Source organism: Brienomyrus brachyistius, chromosome 9 (genome assembly GCF_023856365.1).
Source record: "Brienomyrus brachyistius isolate T26 chromosome 9, BBRACH_0.4, whole genome shotgun sequence".
Lineage (NCBI taxonomy): Eukaryota > Metazoa > Chordata > Actinopteri > Osteoglossiformes > Mormyridae > Brienomyrus > Brienomyrus brachyistius.
The window spans coordinates 15094010-15116254 of NC_064541.1; the positions used below are offsets into that span (position 1 = coordinate 15094010).

A 22245-nucleotide genomic window follows, 5' to 3' on the forward strand; every position below is an offset into this window, starting at 1 on the left:
TTTCGTTGAAAATAAAAGGTAATACTACAGCTGAGACAAGAGTTCATGCAGTACAGTCGGTGGAGCTGCAAGAATGGGGATTTGTGAAAGGTGCCGCTCGCGTCACTAGGTTCCCCTCCTAAGAGGAATACTGCCACTTTTAGGTTAAGCTTTTTAGGAAAATAAAAGGTAATGAGAGAACTTTCGCGTGCAGCGTAAATGCATTAATGGTTCTGTTTAAGCACATCATACCAGATAAGTCCAGGGCTGTCATAGCAGCGGGAGTGGCTCTGTCTGTGTGTGCGTGTGTGTGCGCGCACGGCGGTGTGATCGCTGAAAGCAGCGCTGACACCTCCTCAGCTACATTGCAGCCTGCGGAACACCATGTGAGCAGAAGCAGGCTGTGCAATGCTGAATAATTCTCCAATTCTACTGCTGGCGCTGACCACCACAGCAGCACTCTTGTCCTGGTCTCAAGCCTGGAACGAAGAAGACCTTTTACTCCCCCCGATCAACTCCACCAATAGGTTTCTGGCGAACCTGGAAGTGGACGTCAGGTACTCGAAAAGATCGGTGGAGGAAAGCGAAGCTTCGACCGAAACATCGCTTCAGCCGGTCTGCAATGTCAGCGTGCAGAGACTCCGGCCCACCTCGTTGGTCGCTCGATGGGACAAGCAGTTCGGCTTCCAGTGCGATGTGCTCGTGTACACCATCAACAACCACGGGAGGGCTTTCTTCTCCGCCGCCTTCAACCGGGTGGTCTCACCCGTCTTCGTGGAGCACATCGGAGTCTCTGGTGGCCAGCAGGAATTCCGTCTGTGCGTGGGATGCGGTCTAGCGCGAAACAGGCGCTTTGGGCAAACCAGGTCACCCTCTCTGCAAACGGGAGATTCCCTTAATTTTTGCTGCCTTGAGTTTGGCTTGGATGAACTGAACGGGGATAAGAACTGGAGACAGAACCGTAAACCTATCGAGTCGACTCTGGTTGCCTGCTTCATGACTTTAGTAATAATTGTGTGGAGCGTTGCTGCCCTCATATGGCCAGTGCCTATTATCGCAGGATTTTTACCGAACGGAATGGAGCAGAGGAGACCGAGATGAGTAACGCGGAGCTGCGCTTCTACGTGGAAAAACCCTATTATACCAAGTTAGAATATATAATTTTCAAAACGCGCATAGTATATTTGGTCAAGTATATTTGTCTAAATTCTTAGTCAAATCTCCAAATAAGTGCTGAGCTTTTTCATAGAGTGTCGTGTATTTATGGGAGATGATGTGGACGATGTCTATTTTTATGAAAACTAATTGTTTTATATACTGCTATTCTAACTGTTTTTGCGTAATATTCAGGTGCCGTTTAGAATCACTGTTTGTATCGTTTCTAACTTTGTAGAATTCTGCTTTACTGTGTTCAGACGTGATTCGAAATAGCCAGTGTTTTAAAGTACGATGTACGTGCGCCGAGGATAAATAGCCTAGAGCTTTCAGGAGTTACGTAAAGCCACGGTATAATGAAATTGGTTTCACTTAATATGTTAATAACTGTAAATTATTATACAGCTGTCAAATACAGACCTCTTTATAAAAGTCTGTATATCAGTACATGGAAGTGTACAACCGATGAAGACGTCAGGAACAATTGTCTAGATCAAATAGTTTATATAGGACGAAATGTACGAGATTTTGCTATAACATAGGTCGTCATATTTCATTGGATAGCCACTGTGTTTGTATTTATTTGTATGACATTGAATAAAAACGATTTTTATTATATGAGATTTTTTGCACTGTGCTTAAGTATTTGATTTCTTGTATATTTGCAAACCGCGTTATGGTGTTAAGTAATCATTCACAATGATGAGAATCGAACGCGTCTTTATGTTATTACCATTAACGGGCTGCTAAGATGGACACTAGCAGACCACGTTTGGGTTCAGCCCTATAATTCAAGAGCCCGCTATATCCCAGTATATATTCCCAGTATATCTACAAGCCCATTTATATTGCTGAAAACCGTTACTCTAGCGTTATAAGGAGGACCTCGCGTAAGTCAATTTTACGAGTAGTAAAGTACGCAACCAAACTGCCAATGAAACGTCAGAAAAACACTCAACCGTAGATAGTTATGGGTTAAATTATTTGCAGTGATGCTTGTTAGGGCAAGTCCTGTTTGTTTAGAAATTAGATTTTTTAAAAATTTTGTAACAGCTGCTAATATTAAATTAAATGTTGGTAATCAGTTAATGTCACATATACGTATAGGTTTTATTATTTACAGTGTTAATATACGGTATGATACCATATTTGATGCATATCAATATATTAAATTACCATTAGTGTTTTTTTTTGCATTGATTTATTATTATGGAAACAATATTTAAGTATAAAATTATTAAGTAGCTATAATGATAGTAATGCTGCCTCGTGCCCATTGCTTCCGGGATAGGCTCCGGAGCCCCCGCGACCCAGTAGGATAAGTGGTTTGGAAAATGGATGGATGGATAATATTAGTATTGTTCATAGATCTGAAAACTGCGACCCATCAACACACAAAATATGGCAAACGCGTGGTGAATACGATCTTTTCTGTAGCATCGCGATTTGCCTCTGCCAACTCAAAGAGGTCAAGACTGCATAGCCCTCGACCACTTAGCCCGTCAGCCAGCGTCTTCTTCTGAGCGAGCTGCAAGCTTTATGAAGCGTCACGGTGGAGCAGGTTTGGTCTGAAATTATGTTGTTGTAGAGCAAAGGGAGGAAGCGAAATAACTTCCCTGACCCAGCAACAAGAGGACAGACCACAGGCAGCTAACACAATTCGACAGCTATATTTTAAAAGGTCACTCTCCATTAAATACGTCGTTAGACTTGTCAGTATTCAGTTTCCCTTGCTTCGGATTCAAACTGCCTCTGTTTGAAGACACATCTACAGGGGCTTGTGGTGATGAAATTGTATTTGGATCATGGTATGTTACTTTAATGCAGTACATTTTAATGTGTAATGTTTAATCACTGCCCGACCAGAATTGTCTATTAGCGTTAGGGGAGGGGAGCTGCTGGTGATTCCGTGTGGGAGGATCTGTGGTCTGAGATGGTGCTGCGATGGACTCTTCCACACCAACAGACAGCAGAAACGCATACAGCAAATGTTCACTTTGAACTATTGACAGAATCTGACATCACTGTGAACGTTCTCCATATATTGTACTGGCAGTCGGGGAGGGGAGGGCGGTCCCAAAGGGCTCCAATGATATTAAAAAAAAAAAAAAACATTAAAATAAAATAGAAAAAATAGAATACTGTAGTCCTGGTGGATCCATGGCCCAGAAAGCCATTAATTAATGAAACTACAGAGTGACATCATTAAATACCTATACAGTGGGATAGCTTTTGGTGAGGAATGGTCGGTGACTAAAAAGTTGATAAGACCCCAACAAGTGTTTTACAGGTCAGATAGACAGGCAACTAACGCAATTACTGCAATGTAATTATATACGTAGTAACTAATTTAAGCAGGTTGTGCACCTTAGTGATAGGCCGCTGTTGTGAAATACACGCAATTGCATTTGTGCGATATTTGTTCATTATATGGTCGCCTAGCGCCACCTAGTGGAAGATATTAGGAGCGTCATTGGCGTTTGGTGTATCCCAGAAGGTTGTTTTATAAGAATACGTGCAAAAGAAATTGAAATCAATTTATTAAACATCGGCCGATTTCTTCACTCCTGGCTTGATCCGCCTGGTGCTTATGGCTATAACGAACCATCAGAACAATCACTTCCTCATTGTAGGGCTTGACAGTCTCACTCTGACAATGAAAGTTATTAATGGTGCTTATGCTTCTAATGGCAATGCGGGTTGTGCTGTTAACTCTCACTGGAAGGGTTGGGGGTTTGAATCCCACCTCTGTTATGCGTGTGTTGGTGGGGTTCTCTATTTCCAGTGAGGAGTACAAAGGCATGCAGTTAAGTTAATTACCATCTCACAGCTACCATTTTGGGAAGTCCAGCTTTGTCCCCTTTGCTGAATGGACTAGATTCCAGGACCTCTGCTGACCCTGTGCGAGATAAGCAGTTGCAAGATAGATTGCTGTAAGTCAGTGGCAGGGTTGTGCAGTGTTGTGCAGTGTTGTGCAGTGTTGTGCAGTGTTGAGCGCTGTCATGTCACACCTCTGGCTGTGTGTGTGGAGTTTGCATGTTCTCCCCGTGTCGTGGGGTTTCCTCCGGGTTCTCCAGTTTCCCCCCACAGGCCAAAAACATGCAGTGGGTAATTGGATTTGCCAGATTGCCCCGTAGGTCTATATGTGTGTGTGAATGTTGTGTGTGTGTGTGTGTCTGTGCCCTGTGATGGGTTGCCGCCCCTTCCTGGGTTGTTCCCTGCTTTTAGTGGATTCGGACCCCCTGTGACCCTTAATATGAGAAGCAGTTACAGAAAGTGGATGGGTACAAGTCCATTTTCAAAGAAAATATGTTTATAAAAGGCTGTCCGACTCCAGCAGATTATTTCAGTGGGTAAAAGTTCAAGTCCTTCAGATGCAGACTGAAGGCTAAAATCCAGCACCTACAAATGTTTTTTAATTCCTTAAGTTCCTTGTAATGCTAAAAATTCTGTGTGTTTTTGTGTCTTAGTGAAGGACTTTCCCTTTTTTGTATATATGTATTATTTTGGTTTTGATAATATAAAAAAACCTGTAAACTTCAAACTCGATAGTGAAAACAAATAATTCAGACAATAACTAGGCATCATGAATGAGGCAGGGCAGCAAAAAATAATGTTAAAAAAATTATCTGCTACCCTGAAGGATATATACCCGCTGAAAGAAAAAAAATAATTGGGTTAAGCTTAGGACTCACATTAGCATTTGGTAAAGGGCTACAGCTGAAATGAGGCTTGGGGTAGATTAAGGGAGAAAGGAAGATTTATTGCACTTATCTTCATGGTTGTGGTTGGCATTGAGGTTAACGTTAGAGTTACAGTTATATTTTGCATTAGAATTAGTGCTTATGTTTAAGGTCTGGGTTACTATTAAGGTATTTGATTTTGCATTGGTTATTCATAACCATGTCAATGTGTTTACCTTGTTGACAAAAAATGTGACAAAAAAATATAATGTGACAAAAAAAGATGACAGATTATTAAAATACAGATTTTTTGCTAATACATAAACTAAATATGGAGCTAATCAAGTATTTAACTTAACCATTAACTGAATTGTAATTGAGCAATGCTAGTTTTTTTAAATTCACTGCTGACACTGATTAATGCGCTATTAAAACAGCTCACAAAAAGCTAGCATGATGTAATGACACCGTTCCAAAGCACATGTGCAGCTGCCCGACCAAACCAAATATCGCGTGTTGATTTGACACTGCATATTCATCAGCAGACATAAATACAGCAAGCTCAATGTGAGCGATGCAAATTCGGTTTCAAATAAATATTTTTAAAGGTCTTCCAGCTCGTTGAATGCCGGACGCCATGAATCACTCAGTGAATAAGAAGGTGATCGTCATGAATGCTGGTTCAGAGCAAAGCTTGGATCCTTGAGAAGTTTATTCACTAGAACGTCTTTGTTGATTTTTTGAATTGTATTAGACCTCCCCCCAACAAGTTTTAATACCCCCCCCCCAATAATTTCACTGATTGCTCTCACATCTCCCTCTCCTTTACTTTACATTTGTCACTTACTGTACAACAACTTTGTTTGTCCTTATTGCAATTACTGGACTAGGGTCACATGACCTGGAAACACCTGTAGGGGTATTTATATGGCATAAATAGCTAATGTAGGTGGTTTTGTGAAGCTATTTATGGCAGCTATAATGAGGCCCGTAGCCAGAAATGAATTTCACGGGGGGGGGGGGGGGGGGGGGGTCCGGCAAATTTCAAGGATGGTTTAAACCTGTAATTTTAGTACTTGGCTACGTGCCGGACTACATTTGTTATCAAAGATGTTGGTCTAAAACTTTCACTCTTAAATCTCCATAATCCCCCATAATCCCAGGCTCACTTCGTCTTGTAAATGTATCACCTGGTTGGCATTTCATGCGTAAATCAGGGGCTAATTGAGGTATGTTTGTGGAAAATGCGCAGGACAGCGTTGGTCAAACCTGCGCCTGTTTCCGTTTTAAATGCACACTTCGGCCCCTTTATTATTAAAACCTAAAAGATGAAAAATGTGCATCAGGAGTTGCCAGCTAATTTCCTCCTTTCCTTGGTTAATTTTTAATATTTTACGAGAGGCCAGGCTGTCATTACTTAGCTTACTAACTGGAGGTATCGTTTTCTTGCCGGTAACCCAATGCACGGTCTCCTTTACACGTTAGGAAGTAACCAGAGGCCCTGTACACTCATTGCCTTTAAACAAATCATGCAGCTTCCCCCCTGTCTGTCGAACACCAGTGGCCAAAGCACTCCCTTTGTTTTATTTATCCAGTAAAAAAAAAAAAACACTTCTGTTGTCACAGTGCTGAGGACGTGCTCACTGTGTTCAACTCGTCCCACTGTAATTGTGCAGAATGACAGACTGGTTCTGATGGATCGATTGGCCACGCTGAGAGATGTGGCCCATTTTCAGGGTTCCTTCTTTCGCATCTATCACAGACAACGGTTCCAAGAAGGAGTAGCTGCACCATGTGCCGCTTTCGAAGAGCGGGAACGTGCGCGTGATTTCGCTTAGCTGGCTTGACTGAGCACATGCTCTTCGGCGGATACTTATAAAGCGCATCTTCAGTGAGCTGCCTGAATGCCGCCGCATGTCAGACACCTGCTCTGAATCCAGGACATTCTCCTCACATTGTGCTCTTCCCAAAATCTTCTCATCCACTGAATTGCTCTTAAAACCTGAAGGCATGTCAGCTCTCAGGAAACGTTCCATCCAGTGACAAGTTCTGTCCAATGCCCTATACTTACCAGTTATGGTTAATATAACAGCGCGGTTGAATGTGTGTGCATGTATGTCTGTGTATTTTTAATTCGACTGATTTCTTCCTTTGTGTTTCATGCTCCACGTATTTTGCAGTGATAAGAGAAGCGGACGGGAAATGAATGGATGCTCTTTTTTTACCTCTGTTACCCCAGAGTAACACATCTTCCAAAACAAATTGTATACGTGTCGTCGCACTGGGTCTTAGTAATTAGGTTAAGAGCTGGGAATCTTAATTGGTTGCAGGTGGGGAGACAGGTAGTGGACAAGTGTAAGTACTGAGGTGTGACGCGTTTATGTCAGATGGGAGATTTGCCTGAAATGGCTTCTTGGGTTACCTGTCAGACCAGGGCCTCCGCCTTGCACTCCAACCATCTAATCTCATCTTCTTGTCTTACTTTAGATTTGTTTCACGTTGCATGTGCATTTCTTACACTTGGTCCTCCATTTTTCATGCTTCCCCATTTTCCCCATTGTTAATTTTGCTTATTATGTTGCCATGAACAGGAGGATAATGAAAATCGCCGTCAATGGAGCCCATTCTTACTGACTTGCCTTTTATTCTGTGTTCGTGTGGTTGAGAATCAGTAGAGGAATTGTTTGTAACAATCTTGCATGCTGGATCAATCAAGCTGCCATCTCGGTCAGTCTCTTTATCGCTCCCACTGTGTTATATATCACTTGTGCTACTCTCTCTTCGAAGCTCTTTCCATTGTGCGTGCATTACTAATATTTCCTGCTTAGTTGTGTGTGTGTGTGTGTGTGTGTGTGTGTGTGTGTGCGTGTGTGTGAGTTTGGGTCTGTCAATTTGTGTGTAAGAGAGAGTAACAGACATGCACCAGGCAATCCCTCAAGTAATTTGAACCATTAACCTTCTGGTGAACTAAGCAGATCAAATGGCCATCAAAGATCAGAAGTTCCATTGTTCCATCCAGTGTTTACCAGGATGTGTCCTTACTCTCCTCTCTCACTTTTTAACATGACATCACCTTGCTATTTTTATCCCAAACTGTGCAGAATCATCTCTCTAACCGCCTCCTTTTCACACACCTTGGGTTTGTTCCAATGCATTCCGCCTTGTTGCTACTATTAAAAATTAAAGCCAAGTGTTTTAAAATTAATTTGTTGTAAAATGATAAAATAACCTCATTAAATACATAAATTAGTAACAAATTGCTGGTTTGCTTTCTCTTTGCCACAATGTTAGACTCCTCCTTTGTTATCCTGTTAAATTTGAGTGCTGGTATCGCGGTTCAGAGCCCGAATATCACAGCAATCTCTGTACTAAAGTTTCATTCCAGTGACGGAGAGTACAGCTCGGTCTCTGCCCTAGTCTCCATCATCAGGACCGAATGTGCCGACTAAAGTCACTTTTGAGGAGCATCTGGACCTCATAATCCAACCTGGAAAGGAGCCATGACACCAGAGTCAGCAGGAGGAGAAGAAAAATGGATTAGAAAATGCCGACTGCGACAATTCACAGGCAGCTTCTCAGGTCTTACACTGTAGGAACACAATCCAGCTCACTGTTATCCTAATCTCCCATTGCCAGTATCAGATTCACATCACTGCATATAATGTATGTATGATACATAAAACCCCAGCACCTTGTCTTACTTGTATATTATTGCATATTACAGTACTATGTATAGTATATATTATTGTTACCTATTCTGTTATTGCAACTTACTGTTGTTCATTGTTATACGTTGTTTAAGTTGGCAGGGAGGTACACAAGCATTTCATTGTACTTGTACTTGTACTTGTACTCCTACTTGTACTTGTACAAATGACTATAAAGCTTTGGAGGCATAAGAAAATGCCCTGATGAGGTAGGACTTCAGGGCCTCCGTGACTGAGGTCTGAGACAAGGTAAATGATGGGGCATCCCTGCATCTCAAACGTTCAGGAATGGTGCAAACATTGACAAGGAAATACTGGTCAGATTTGGATCAGCGGTTAAATTTAGCTTGCCAAACATGTGACAGTAAGCATGATTACGACGCATATGTGACGTATTCTCTCATGCAGTCTTTTAACACTGAGCTTAACTCCATCAGCACTGACGAGCTCAACCAATGAAACATGCACAATCTTATATAACCAGAGTGTTAATTAATAAAAATAATCTTTCGGGGGGGGGGGGGGGTAATTCGATTGCTCTCCTTGTAATTGCTATACCTGTTGTCCTTTCTGAGTGAGTGACGTTTGTGGGTTGTGCTGACTGAGTGGACAAGGCTGGGTGGGGGGGGGGGGGGGGGGAAACAGCAGGAACAAGGTATGGAGAAACAGGAGTAGACCATGGAGAGAAATGGGAGGAGGCTGAGAGGATATTTAAGTGACCGGCAGGGTTTCTCCTCATACCAGCCTTTCTTCTCTTTGTGGACAAGATCACTGGCGTCACATCACATCACCATCATCCAGGTAAGGAGGAGGCTCGAAGAGGAACGGCGTGTTTCGCTCTGTAGAGCTCAGGCGGCGCCGAGCATCGCACCATTAGCACCTCACATGTGTTTGCTTAAGGGATGACTTGCTAATGAGCGCCAGAACATCCCCCTTGGCAGCCATCTCTGCTTTTCTGTCTCTTGTCTCCTCTCTCCCCTGTCCATGAGTATGATGACGCACCTGGAAGGACACCACCAGCACTCTGGATAATGGTTTATTTAGCCAATGTTCATAAAAGCCTTAATAAATAGCCCGTAATTGAAGGAGTAAGGAGAATTCAATGGATTTCGCGGATCCCTTACCTTGTACTACTACTGCAGTTATGTCTGTTTCCAAGGTATCCTGCCATCCCAGCAGCAATCATTCTATTTCTAGTTGTTGGCCACAGTCGCTTGGCTCGCCTTCTGCATAAATGAATACTCATTTTGGGCACACATTGCTTTGTTAACCTTCCTGCTGCGCTCTTCAGCCTCAATATAACCCTTAATAGATCCTTGCTCTTTCCCTTGGCATTTCATCCAATTGGGTTAGGGTGACGCTCGCTATAATGGAGATTTCTGAAGCTCGATTGAGATGCTCTTTCTGTAACTCTAGCTGTCATGGTGCCACTGTTAGAAGCCTTGACAAAAAGCTTAAGCAGGACCGTAGTTGCGCACAGGTTATGCTGCTAGTTACATAATTGATGTAACACTTGGTAAACAGCGACTTTTAAATGTATCTCACTGTTGTGACTAATTCTCCAACATCCGCGGACATAGGTGTGTTAAGTTACTGATTTCTCTGACCTGGCCCTCCGTGTCTGCACCTGTGTTGTCTTTCCCTCCATTCTTGGGTTTCCCTATCCACGCCACCCTTCCCCCGTTCTTTGCTTCTCTTATCTTTCCTTCATTTGACCCGACTCGCCGTCAGGATGACTAGCCAAGACCCGGAGGCCAAGTCCAACCTGGAAAACGCCATGCAGCTGATGATCCAGACGTTTCACAAGTACTCGGGAAACGAGGGCGACAAGTACACTCTGAGTCGCGCAGAGTTGAAGGAGATGCTCACGCAGGAGCTGGGCAATTATCTCGGGGTAAAGAACGAGACGCCGAACATCTCACATCCGTATAAGTCCATGCGCCCGGATATTAACATATACCCAGATCTGTGGGAAGATGATGATCAGTATTCTATTACAGAAAGACACTCCTATAATTGTGTGTATTTCATTATCGGAGGTAGTCTGATCCAGTGCTTCCATGATGAGTCATCGAATACCTCTCTATAATAAAAGCTTATCGCACAAAACCTGGGAGGCCCCTGTAACACACTAGCTGCCTCAGCTCTGTCCTCCGCCTCTGTCCGACAGAACGCCCAAGACAAAGACGCAGTGGAGAAAGTGATGAACGACCTGGATGCCAACAACGACGGCGAGGTCGACTTCACTGAGTTCATCATCCTGGTGGGTGCCCTCACAGTCGCCTGCAATGACTTCTTCCTGGAGTATCACAAAGACGACAACAAACCGGGCGAAAAAAACTAGTGTGTTTCAATAGCTCACCTAATTACGTCACGGAAACGTTGCGGAAGGTGGTGACGGGTATTTGTTTTGGTCAGGGGAATTCCCACATTCACCTCTCCCATCTAGATGCAATACACCCATTACCAGTTAAAGACGTGCCTCTTTTCTCATGCTACCAGAGGGTTTTTTTTTTTGATTCAGTAAATATCAAACGAACACTTTGTTTTGCTGTAAAATGTTCAAAGCTGCACGCAAGTACGTTCATTGCTGCATGTGACTGTGCTTCCCAATTCGTTTCCTTCATTTTGTAGCCATTTTTCGGTTGATGGAACTTTTCCAATCTAAAGAAAAAAGAAAACGTTGTAATTTTGGTCTTGTCCAAGTCATGTACGTGGAAAGTATAATGTCCTATGGTACATAAGTGATTAAACATATAACCAGTTCTGAAGTTTCTTTTTTTTTCCACATATACCCAATGGAGTACTGAGCTAATTATTATTCAGACAAGACCAAAACAATCTCCTCCACTCATGGTGTCCGTTTAATGTCCGAGCAATAAATGGATAGTGACTGTCAGTATTTCGCGGGAATGGTTTGGATGGGTTTCTCACGGCATGTTAAACTCGCGTCTTCGCGTGCCTACCGTTTGGAGAGAATGCGTTCACGTTATTCTAGCGTAATTTCCGACCAGTTTAAAGATTAAAAGTACACCGATTAAATTTCCCGTGACCCAGCACTAGAAGCGGTAAGAAGATGGATGGATGGATCTATGGATGATTAAATTTCACAGTATTCCCTTGCAGTGCTTCTGCGCTTTATTTAACGTCTCTTTTTCTTTTACCTTTTAAATTAACGTTTAGAAGAATGAAATTATACTGAGGACACGTGGCTCAGATGCATTTAAATAATTAGACGAAGAACAGAAGCTAAGGGTACATGACTTCCAACCAATTATGTCGAAGAGCCTGCATATCAGCTCAAGTGCCTGTTAATATGAAGAAAACGTATCCCGGCACATTTCGGGAACCGGCATCGTCACAGATCCTGTGGCTGAACTGAGAACGACAAGCCTCTGACCGACTGGGGCTATACGGAGTTGGCGGTGGATGTACAAGCATCTCAGCATGTAGAGAGACAAGTCAGGCTTGAACGATGCGTAGAACGCGGAGGAGATGAGAGGCAGAAGGAAGGAAGGGTATAAATGGATGAGATGAGTGATGTATAATAGAATTACGGGAGGGTGGAAAAGACGAATCAGCAGGTGGACCTGGAGGATAAGAGCATTAAAAAAATGGAAATGATCCATTCTGCACATATTCAGTCACATGAAAATGATGGACTGGAAGAAGAGATTTTTACAGTAAGGACGAAGAACATACAGTCTCCGGTAAACTGTACTTAACATACCACAAAATATCGGTCATAAGAACACAGCACAGAGATTTAAGATGGGTGATTTGAACAGTTTATAACCTCCAGCACTTTCCATTATTTTTCATGCACCATGGCTACAGGCATCCTAAGTAGAGGCATGGAGTACAAGAAACAGACAGGGATCAGGGAAAGGAGGAATCTGGGCACCATCTATGTTATGAGGCTAATAAGAGATAAGACGAAAATGTACTTTGTCCCAATCGCTTTTCAAACATTTGACATCCATAGAACTGTCCAAATCTCTAGGTGCTTGTTTTTCATCATAATTACTTAGACTTATTTTACTCCTCACTAAACACATGCTGAGCCCGGACCCCAACCCCACACTCCCCACAACTGCAATAGACAGCTGCTCTCACATCATCAACTCACTCAACTGAACATTTAAAATACTCTTCACAGGTAATATATATTGGTTTCGTGTACATATGCCCATCTACTCACGTCATCTCCAGCACTTTCTTTCCGAGAACACATTTTATGATAAGCTGACGGAAGGTTGTGCTATGGTAGGGAATACTAGAGTGAACCAACAAGCATACTGGTGTTTTTTTTTCTTTTTGTTTGACGAAACAAACATGTCAGAGCATGTTTCCTTGCGGCGGGCTGCATTTGCGGCTGGGGTATGGACTGGTGGATGCCCTGATGACGCAGATGATCAGAAGCCTATGATTGGCCGACAGGACTGACAGTAAAGTATACGAACGTGTCCCGTCTTCTTGATTTATTTCTCCTTATATCTTTCAAAAATGAAGTGGGAGGAAATGAACTGGGAACGTCTCCAAAACACTTATTCTTATATTTTGACTGTTTATTGGGAGTTTATATAAATCTGTGTGAAGATGACCATCCATCAGTCCAGGTCAATGATGGGTAAAAATGACTCGGTTCAGGTGGGGGCCATCTTTTATTTATTTTTTTTTTGCACCCTCCAGCCAGGTCAGCATTTATTTAGGGCAGCGTCCGGAACGCCCTAATGGGTCAGCCAGGTGAGTGCGATATGGTCTTGGCTGTATAGTTCTGGAAGAGCGGCTGCAGGAACATGCCCACTGTGCCGAACACACACACGAATACGAAGATCCACAGGAAAAGCCGGTCGATCACCATGGCGACGTACTTCCAGTCTTCAATCACCTAGGAAGGGGATGAAAAGCAGAGGTTAATATGTAAAGAGACTGATTCCGGACCAATGACATTCAATATGGCCACTGACACCGTGTCCCATGCGATGACTGCTGGGAAGCACTTAAATTACTTCCTGTAATTATGGAGAGGTGGATAAGCAGTTAGAAGGACAGACAGAATTGCCAGAGGCCATTTATATTGTATGACAACAGAACCACATTTCCTCTAGCCATTTATAAAGAATCGCCATTATTTTTAATGAATTTTTCAGACTGCTGTATAGCACCATTCTCATGACTACTCATCAGCAGAAAGTATATAGATTCCAAGCAATTCATGATTAACACTGATATGTTTCACCTCACCTCTCATTATTAATATATTACTGCTTGACTGAAGGTTTTCTGGAAAGTGGTTTAGAATTTTAAGTGCTTATTTTATTGCAGGTTAAGTGCCTCAGTAAAGTGTCCGACAGAAGGTCCTCACCACGGAGAAGAAATGACAGCACTCTGCTGTCCCTCCACGCCCTGCTACCTGTAAAGGTTCTCATATACGGACGGGACTTCAGTGTGATGCACTGCCTCGCCGGGAAATGAGAGCTGCTTCAATAGCAGAGGTACGCAAATGCTTGGATGCAAAGCGATACCAGTGATGATGATCAAGCGACCTGTGGGATTTGCACTAGAATGTTATTTTGCAAATTCCGCTGTCTATATACTCTGTCTGTATGTCTTTCACCTTTTCTTTGTACCTTTTACTTACACTGAGTCACTGTTATGTACGGTTATGTATTTTGTCTATATATCCAGTATTCATTGGTCATTGTTCAGCGTCTTTTGCACTTGCTGTTTGATGCTCTGCAGAAGAGCAATTCCATTTCATGTACCTGAAATGGCAAGAAGGTAACTTTTCTTGTGGCTTTAATTATAAAGAATTATTTAGTAATCTGGATGAAAATAAGTTCCCCCCTCCGGGACGTTGCTGGGGTGGGGGGGGGGGGAATCAGACTGAGAAGCGGCACAGTAGGAAAAATATGTGTGTGGGGCTGGGTTTATGGTTGGGGTGGGGGCACCTTAATGTACAGCGGCAGAGACTCACGCTTTGGTCGTCATCCTCATTCCTCATGTGGTTGGCGATGAACCGTACCCCCTCCACAGCTTCCTCGAAGCCTGGGCAGGCCTGACCCAGCAGGGCTTGCGTGAGAGGGGGGGTCAGGCTGGGGGGGTGTGTGGGGGTGGGGGCGGCGCCTTCCCTCCCCTCCCCGTGTCCCACGAGCCCTTCGGCCGAACTGCTGCCCCCTCCGCCGGGTTCCCCCCCCAAGTGCTTCAGCGAGGCTCGGTTCACATAGCAGGTGCAGGCGTCCCCGCTCTCATTGGAGAAGCCCGGCCTGACTCCGCCCCCTTCTCGCTGCTCATTGGCCCGGCGGTTTTGCCTTAGCCTCTGACGCTCGCTGCTGTTTCTGGGTTGGGGCATGAAAAGCAAAGCGGGCAGCTTGTCCAAGAAGACCATCCTGACCCAAGGGGGCATGGTGTGCGTGGTGGGCGAGCGGTGGTGCACGTTGAGCACGCACACACTGGTCACGATGGAGAAGGTCACCAGCACCATGGTGAACATCAGATACTTCCCCACCAGCGGCACGTCCAGCGAGGTGGGCGGCACGATCTTGGAGATGAGGAGCAGGAAGACGGTGAGCGCCAGCAACACGGAGATGCACAGGGTCATCTTCTCGCCGCAGTCGGAGGGCAGGTAGAAGACCAGGATGGCCAGCGAAGTGATCAACACGCAGGGGATGATGAGGTTGATGGTGTAGAAGAGTGGCTTGCGGCGGATGATGAAGTCGTAGGTGATGTCCACGTAGGTGGAGTCTGCCGGGTTCTCGTTGCGCCGCCCAGGAAGGGCGATGATGTCCCACTCGCCGCTGGGTGTGAAGTCATCCATGCTGGCCACATCAGACTTGAGGACCAGGTCGATCTCTGTGCGGTCGTACGTCCACGATCGGAAGCGCATGGTGCAGTTCTGCTGGTCAAACGGGAAGTGCTTCACTTCGATCTTGCAGGCGCTCTTGTAGATGGCAGGAGGTAGCCAGAAGATGCTGCCGTCATAGGAGACCAGCGCATTGGAATAGAAGGACACCTCGTACATCCCATCAGCACTGGAGCAAGGGCACACAGTGAAGAAATGCTGCATTATGACAATTCCTATATATCATGTTGGCTACACACTTACTTGTGTTATTATGTATACAGTAATTTGCCAGAGTCTTAGTCATAGAAAATTTTATTTATCTCGGTAGTAGGCATAGATTTGCTCAAAAGAACACATCACAACATATGCCAGTTAACAGTAACACAATAAAAAATGGATACATTTTTTTCTGTTCTCAAAAACATTATTATTATCTTGTTGGATGGAAAATCACTCCAGTTTCCAAACCTCTCCTTTGGGGCACCTCAGTCATTCCATACATTCACTAAATTTCACCTCCAGCTGACTTAATCAATCAATCAATCAATCAATCAACCAACAATCAACCAAAATTAATTAAATTAGTTAAATTAGTTAAATTAGTTAAATGAGGTATTGATTAGCTATACGAGGTGTGCTAGTGGTCCAAAAATACATAGGCGTATTGAACGGCTGCTACAAATACTTCCGGAAGGGTTTTGAAATGGCTAAGCCGACAAGCTTTGACAAACATAAAGATCATTTCAACGTCTAAGAAACCTAAGAATTTTCTGTAGTGCTGTATATCAAGAAATAGTACCAAAACTGTTACAATTATTTGCAATAATAAATCTTTTCCTAAACAAGATTCAAGGTCAAAGGTTTGTATGGCCTGATGACGAGGCTGAAATGCTACACGCCAATTTTTTCCACAATTGACAGATTGACAGTTATAAAGTGACAGACAGGAGACGTAAAACTTTATATAATATGGAATATTGATAAGTGTATCCACAATGTGGTAATCCATCCATCCATCAATCTGCTTTTCCTGTACATCAGGGGTCACTGACCATGCTGGTGACCCCTGCTTTACATGGACGCAGGGGAACGTGGAGCCCACCCCAAGCAGCTCAGGACACAAGGCAGGAGACACTGCTGCAGTGATGACCAGGCATGCTAACTACGCGATATAGGAGTAACTCGAAGTGTAACCCTATAGCTATATAAAGGGACACCGAGGCAGGAAGAGCAGAGCGATGCAAAAACAATGCAGCCTCATCATATATGTAAGTGCTAGAGGGAGGCTGAGGCCGGGACAGTACCAGTCAAATGTCTTTGAATGCATCTGCCTCTCTCTTAGCTATGTTATTCACCTTACAGTAAAAGCCTGTGAGGTAATAATGTAATTCATATCAAATACTGGAATGACCGAGAGAAGTGTGCAACATCTCAATTTGGTCAAATTTTAGATTCCTCAAAATAGCCCAATGACAGCATCACAGACTCCCTGCATCCTTTCGACCAGCTTTCAGATGTAGCCACCTGGAATGCTTCTCCAACAGGCCTGAAGGAGTTTCTACAAGTTCTGGGCACTTGTTGGCTACCTTGCTGTTATTCTTGGATCGAACTCATCCCAAACCAGCTCTAAAGGGTTTCTGCCGGGGGGTGGGATTGTGGGGGCCAGGTCATCTGTCACAGCACACCGTCTCTTTCCTTGTTCACAAGATAATACAATACATATGCAACCTCGGGGTGTGCTTAGGGTCATTATCTTGCTGAAGAACAAATTATTTTCAGTAGGTGTGTCCAGTGCTAGAAGTCGGGAGAAACAGGTGTTGGTACTCCCCTTGTTATTCAGTACCAGATGCTGATACTCCCCTTGTTATTCAGTACCAGATGCTGATACTCCCCTTGTTATTCAGTCCCAGGAGCCGGTACTCCCCTTGTTATTCAGTACCAGATGCTGATACTCCCCTTGTTATTCAGTACCAGATGCTGATACTCCCCTTGTTATTCAGTACCAGATGCTGATACTCCCCTTGTTATTCAGTACCAGATGCTGATACTCCCCTTGTTATTCAGTACCAGGAGCCGGTACTCCCCTTGTTATTCAGTACCAGGAGCCGGTACTCCCCTTGTTATTCAGTACCAGGAGCTGGTACTCCCCTTGTTATTCAGTACCAGGTGCCGGTACTCCCCTTGTTATTCAGTACCAGGTGCCGGTACTCCCCCTGTTTTTCAGTACCAGGACCAAACAGGAACAGGAGATAGCGTTGAGAGGACTCACTTGTTATAAAGCACCACATCCGGCAGCCAGATGTGCTTGGAGGGAAGTCTGACCTTCAGCATGCCGTCAAACTCCTCCGGGACCCACGTCAGTCGGTAGTCCTGCCACTCCTGTGGACCATGAGAGTGACTCATAACAGTCACAGTGCTGACGGTGACTAGCAACTGCTCTGCAATCAGGACTGTCAGACATTATGGCCTGCTGCAGACTGTACTTAATGCTGGCTCTGACCACAGAGCACAGCTTCGGGTCACAGTTAAATAAAGGCAGTCGGGGGGGGGGGTGAAAGAAGAGAGTTAGAGAGACTCACCTGCGTTAACCAGACATTAGTGGTCATTATCTGCTCTCGCTCATGCTGTAATGGAGACCAAGAAAAAAAAACAGACGGCAAGACCATTAAGTATTGATAAGTACGGCTGAGATGAGTTACCATGACGCCCCCCCCCACCCCTCCCATGTGGCCACACAAGACTGCGTTACTGAAAGAGCGGACGGCAACTTGTCACTCACAGACGGTGACCCGTCAGTCACTCACCACACTGATAAGCTGTGCCAACGACACCATGAGCTGAACTGTCACCACCTCAGAGCCATTGGCCGCCGGCCGGATCAATTTGTTGTAGTGGGCGGGGTTGAGGAGGTGCTCCACCAATCGCTCCTCGGTGTCTGCCGCCTGGCTGCCTGTAAACAGTCGTCATGCCCAACTCCATCATCACCATGTACTCAGAGGAGCTATCAGCTTTATGTGGCAATTGCAATGAGGGAATTATTTGGAAAGAAGTGATTCTCATTATTTGCTGTTGTGGAACGACAGAGCCTGTGATTTTCAGAAGAGAACAACCCCGACTGTTACAGCCCACAGACTCCCACAATCATTCAGTTACTTACTATCATTTTGCAGAGCTCAATTCTGCAGTGGAATTAACTAAAGAGTCAAAGGTCTACTTTCCCTGAATCAAATTCACGGCTGAATTTCAATCACAATCAACACAAGATTTAGACAGAACAGGAAGGACATAACATTTGAAGTGAAACCTGGTGAAGGGGGAAAATTCCCATTTCCCACACCCTTATCCCACTTTGTCTTACTCCCCTCTCTCTCCGGCAGCTGGAATGACGTTTTTAGATGCCACACATCCAGCCCAACCACACGCCTTAACATCTTCCTATCAGCCACTGACACAAACTCGGTTGCCACTCCTGCTCTCCCCCTCGACCCACTGGTTAATCTACAGAGTCCTTTCTGTCACTGGGGCCAGAGCCGTCCGTCACTCGGGGTGGGCCAAGACCCAGCATGGCGTATCCCATAATGCACCAGGCAGGATTGCTGAAAGCCAACAAGGGTACTGTCATCCATTTAAGGTTGTGTTGCCATGGCAGCTGACAGGCTCTCATAATATTCTTAGTTATGACCCATTTAAAAGTGACAGTTAGGAGATGGCTCCCTTTCAAGAAATAACTATAAAATTTAAAAAGTTTAACAAAGTACTAATACAGGATTGAGGCCCAGTTATTTCAACATATTCTTGCATATAGGCAGAGGCACAGAGAGAAGAGGATGTTTGGGTGGGTATTCAGATGCAGCTGAATCCTTTTACGCTGAAATGCTTTTAAATCAATAGGGTGCTGTCTGGTTGACACAGTAGCACACGGCGCACCCCTGCGTCGGAGGTTTGAGTCCCACCTCCTCTCTATATATGCATGAATTATTAAGCATGACTTATAAATCACAGCTATAATTGTAGCTTGGTGGAAGGAGGCTAGAAAACCAGACCACTGCCTGAGTGCTATGTGGTCTTGTATTATTTTATAGAAAATATCAGCATGCTCCTCATTGTTTTACACTGTGATTCGTATTCACATTTACATTTATTTCACTTAGCGCTTAGCAGACATTTTTGTACAGTGAGGCAGCTGAGACGACAATGAAACATTGATACACTGAAGCCATTATTTTATCTCATTGATCCTTCCAAACATTTTTTTTTAAAAAAACTGCATAAACTGTATGGTCTGTGATCTGTGACACACACAGTATTGGTGACTGCCTCAAAAGGTGTGTAGCTGTCCTTTTCTGCTTAGTCAGTAGGCCTATGTGCTGATTCAGCAAGGAGTAATTCCTGTGTAAAGATTGTTGCATTTGATTCTCCATACGAGTATGTAGTAAGTGTGTTCTTGAATTTAACTGGGTGTGCATCACATGGCACTGAAAATAATAATAGGTTTAACAGGGTAAGTAACAAATCTGCGACTTGTCCTTCAGTTCATTACTTTTTTGTCTTGTTAAAGATGACCAAATGATCTCGTGCACAGGGGCGGAGGAGGAGTCAAACAGCAGGGGGGCCGGCAACCCCCTCGGTAAAAATTTGCCGGTTCTCGGTAACAGGGCTGCCAGCTTCGGTCGGCTAGAGTGAGATTTTCGCGGCAAGTCTGCACACACATGCATATGTATGTAACAGATGTATTACCTTTTAAATACCTAATTTTATATTTGTAGCTAATTTTTAGTTTATAATGCGATAATACATATTTGCCGTAAGATTTCTTGCGCGACAGTCTGAAAGATTCGTGAGAGCTGGCAGCACTGCAGCGGCTTATCATGCCGGGGGGAGTGATCTTCCTTGGTAAATTTTGCAGTGCCCCCCTGTCGTGATGGGCCCGGTACCGGTTGCCTCTCTGCCCCGCCCCCGGTCACTGCGCTCCTACATACATATATTATATATATATTGATACACTGATATATATATATATATATATATATATATATATATATATATATATATATATATATATATATATATATATATATATATAGAGAGAGAGAGAGAGAGAGAGAGAGAGAGAGAGAGAGAGAGAGAGAGAGAGAGAGAGACCGAAAAACGTGCCGATCCAACAAACACGCCTGGTGAAATTGTTATTTGCATTTTTAGGATTTTCTACGTATGTGCTATATTGTAAGTAATCTACTTTAGTTGTAATAATTAAGTTTATGATAAATGCATACACGGTGCCACATGCAGCAATTAAAGAATTACTTCATAGTCTTCCACCACACCTATTTTCAATCGCTTCAACTCATGACTGTGTGCTGATACTGACTCTGTGCTCACCTATACGGTCCTGTCACTTTCCGTCTCAGCCTCCTATACGCAACTTTGCGTTTTCCATGAAAATACTGGTTTTATGGGTGTCTGGCTATTCCCAGTGAGGTTCCCAGGTGAACCTCCCTGGGGATCATTCACGTATTTGCTGCGCTTGCTCTGTTACGTACTATATGATTATCTGTCCCCCTGTTACTTATAACAAAATGGTGTGCGGCCATATAGATTGCATTGCAGGAAAATGATTTCTCGAACTCCGTAGTCTGAACTGAAACTGTATACCGTCAACGGTACGCATTTCAACTTTGCAACATTTGAACTTATAAACATGTAACTTATAAACAAGCAAACCATTTTTGGTTGTCGTAAAACCTCTGGAAATATCAGTCCTAATTATAGTGAGCTTGTAGCTATCATGGCCAATTTTTCTACTGCATATAAGATTAGACATCCAATACTGTAAACATTAAAATTAATCAAAACACTAACTCGGGTGTACAAACTGGAAATGCCAAATTATGCAATCATTGTCAGCAGCAGGGTGTTCTCAGTCACTCTTATACCCTTACATACAAGTACCTGAATTTATTTTAAAATATTCCTCAATATATTTTTAGATTTGCCTTACTCACCTTACGTATCATTCCCTGGTTGCTTACCAGTTTTTTTTACAAGCGATTCATAATCTTATGTCTACGGATCAAGCTATCCTTTGAACAAAATCGACGAAGTTGCTCACTTTTCACAATGGCGAGTAGAGGCAGCAGCATCCAAGGACCCATGGCTGTCAGGAGAGCTCATCCGCTGAAAAACAAATGGGCTCCTGTGCATCTACAAGCGTGCACACGGCAATCTATCCATACACTAACGACACTCCTTATGTCTGTCTATTCGATACGTGTCACGATCACTTCTGCTCCTGGTCGAGACATTTTCGCTGTGGCGACTGTAAAATTTCAAACCAGCAGAGTTAACTCGTATTACGCTAAACGAGGCGATGAACTAGAAAAGCTGAGGAGGAGGAGGAGGAGCGGATCGATGACAGTATATACACCTCAGAATATTTCCCATCTCCTGCTCAAGCTCGAGTATCTTTCGCTCGAATATCTTTTCCTTTTAAAAACAGATTTATGGCAAAACGACATGAAACGATGCAGGCTTCGCTGAATGTAACATGAAACATAAAGAGCGCCTTGGATTTTACTTCTGCGTAGCTTATGAGGAAACGATTCTGCAGGAATAAATATATAATTTCTCAGCGAATCACTGAAAACAACCCAAGTGCATTTCTCCTTTCTGTTAATATTCGTTCAGCGTTCTTGCTTATTTCAGAAATATATCCATTTTTTTTTCTTTATATATTTGAGCAATGAAGCTGTCAGCTTTCCTTCAGCTCGGATCGGTTCAGAGTGCATCAAATCACGTCATCCAATGCCTCGTCCTGATTCAAAACCCCGTAGATGGCAAAATAATAAATGTTATAAATTAATAATCTGATACCGAT

The 22245-nt window shown here is 43.7% G+C and overlaps 3 protein-coding genes across 4 annotated transcripts; 2 read left to right on the top strand and 1 right to left on the bottom strand.

Moving 5' to 3' along the window:
• The first annotated feature begins 290 nt into the window (after positions 1-290).
• On the top strand, positions 291-1755 carry LOC125749097 (transmembrane protein 158). Its single transcript, XM_049025987.1, has one exon. It carries the CDS (start codon positions 388-390, stop codon positions 1078-1080), a length of 693 nt encoding a protein of 230 aa, XP_048881944.1. The 5' UTR covers positions 291-387; the 3' UTR covers positions 1081-1755.
• Positions 1756-9231: 7476 nt separating this feature from the next.
• Positions 9232-11646, top strand: LOC125749485 (protein S100-A1-like). Its single transcript, XM_049026778.1, has 3 exons — positions 9232-9325; positions 10256-10418; positions 10695-11646. The coding sequence occupies exons 2-3, from the start codon at positions 10257-10259 to the stop codon at positions 10866-10868; spliced, it is 336 nt and encodes a 111-aa protein (XP_048882735.1). The 5' UTR covers positions 9232-9325; position 10256; the 3' UTR covers positions 10869-11646.
• Positions 11647-12296: 650 nt separating this feature from the next.
• Positions 12297-21766, bottom strand: chrnb2 (cholinergic receptor, nicotinic, beta 2). 2 transcript variants are annotated; one of them, XM_049026776.1, is made up of 6 exons: positions 21481-21766; positions 18176-18321; positions 17951-17995; positions 17641-17750; positions 14505-15558; positions 12297-13415 (listed from the first exon to the last, which is right to left on the bottom strand). In XM_049026776.1, exons 1-6 carry the CDS (start codon positions 21521-21523, stop codon positions 13263-13265), a joined length of 1551 nt encoding a protein of 516 aa, XP_048882733.1. In that variant the 5' UTR covers positions 21524-21766; the 3' UTR covers positions 12297-13262. The 2 variants fall into 2 exon arrangements, with proteins under 2 accessions (XP_048882733.1, XP_048882734.1); XM_049026777.1 differs by lacking the exon at positions 21481-21766 and adding an exon at positions 20751-20994.
• Positions 21767-22245: the final 479 nt, after the last annotated feature.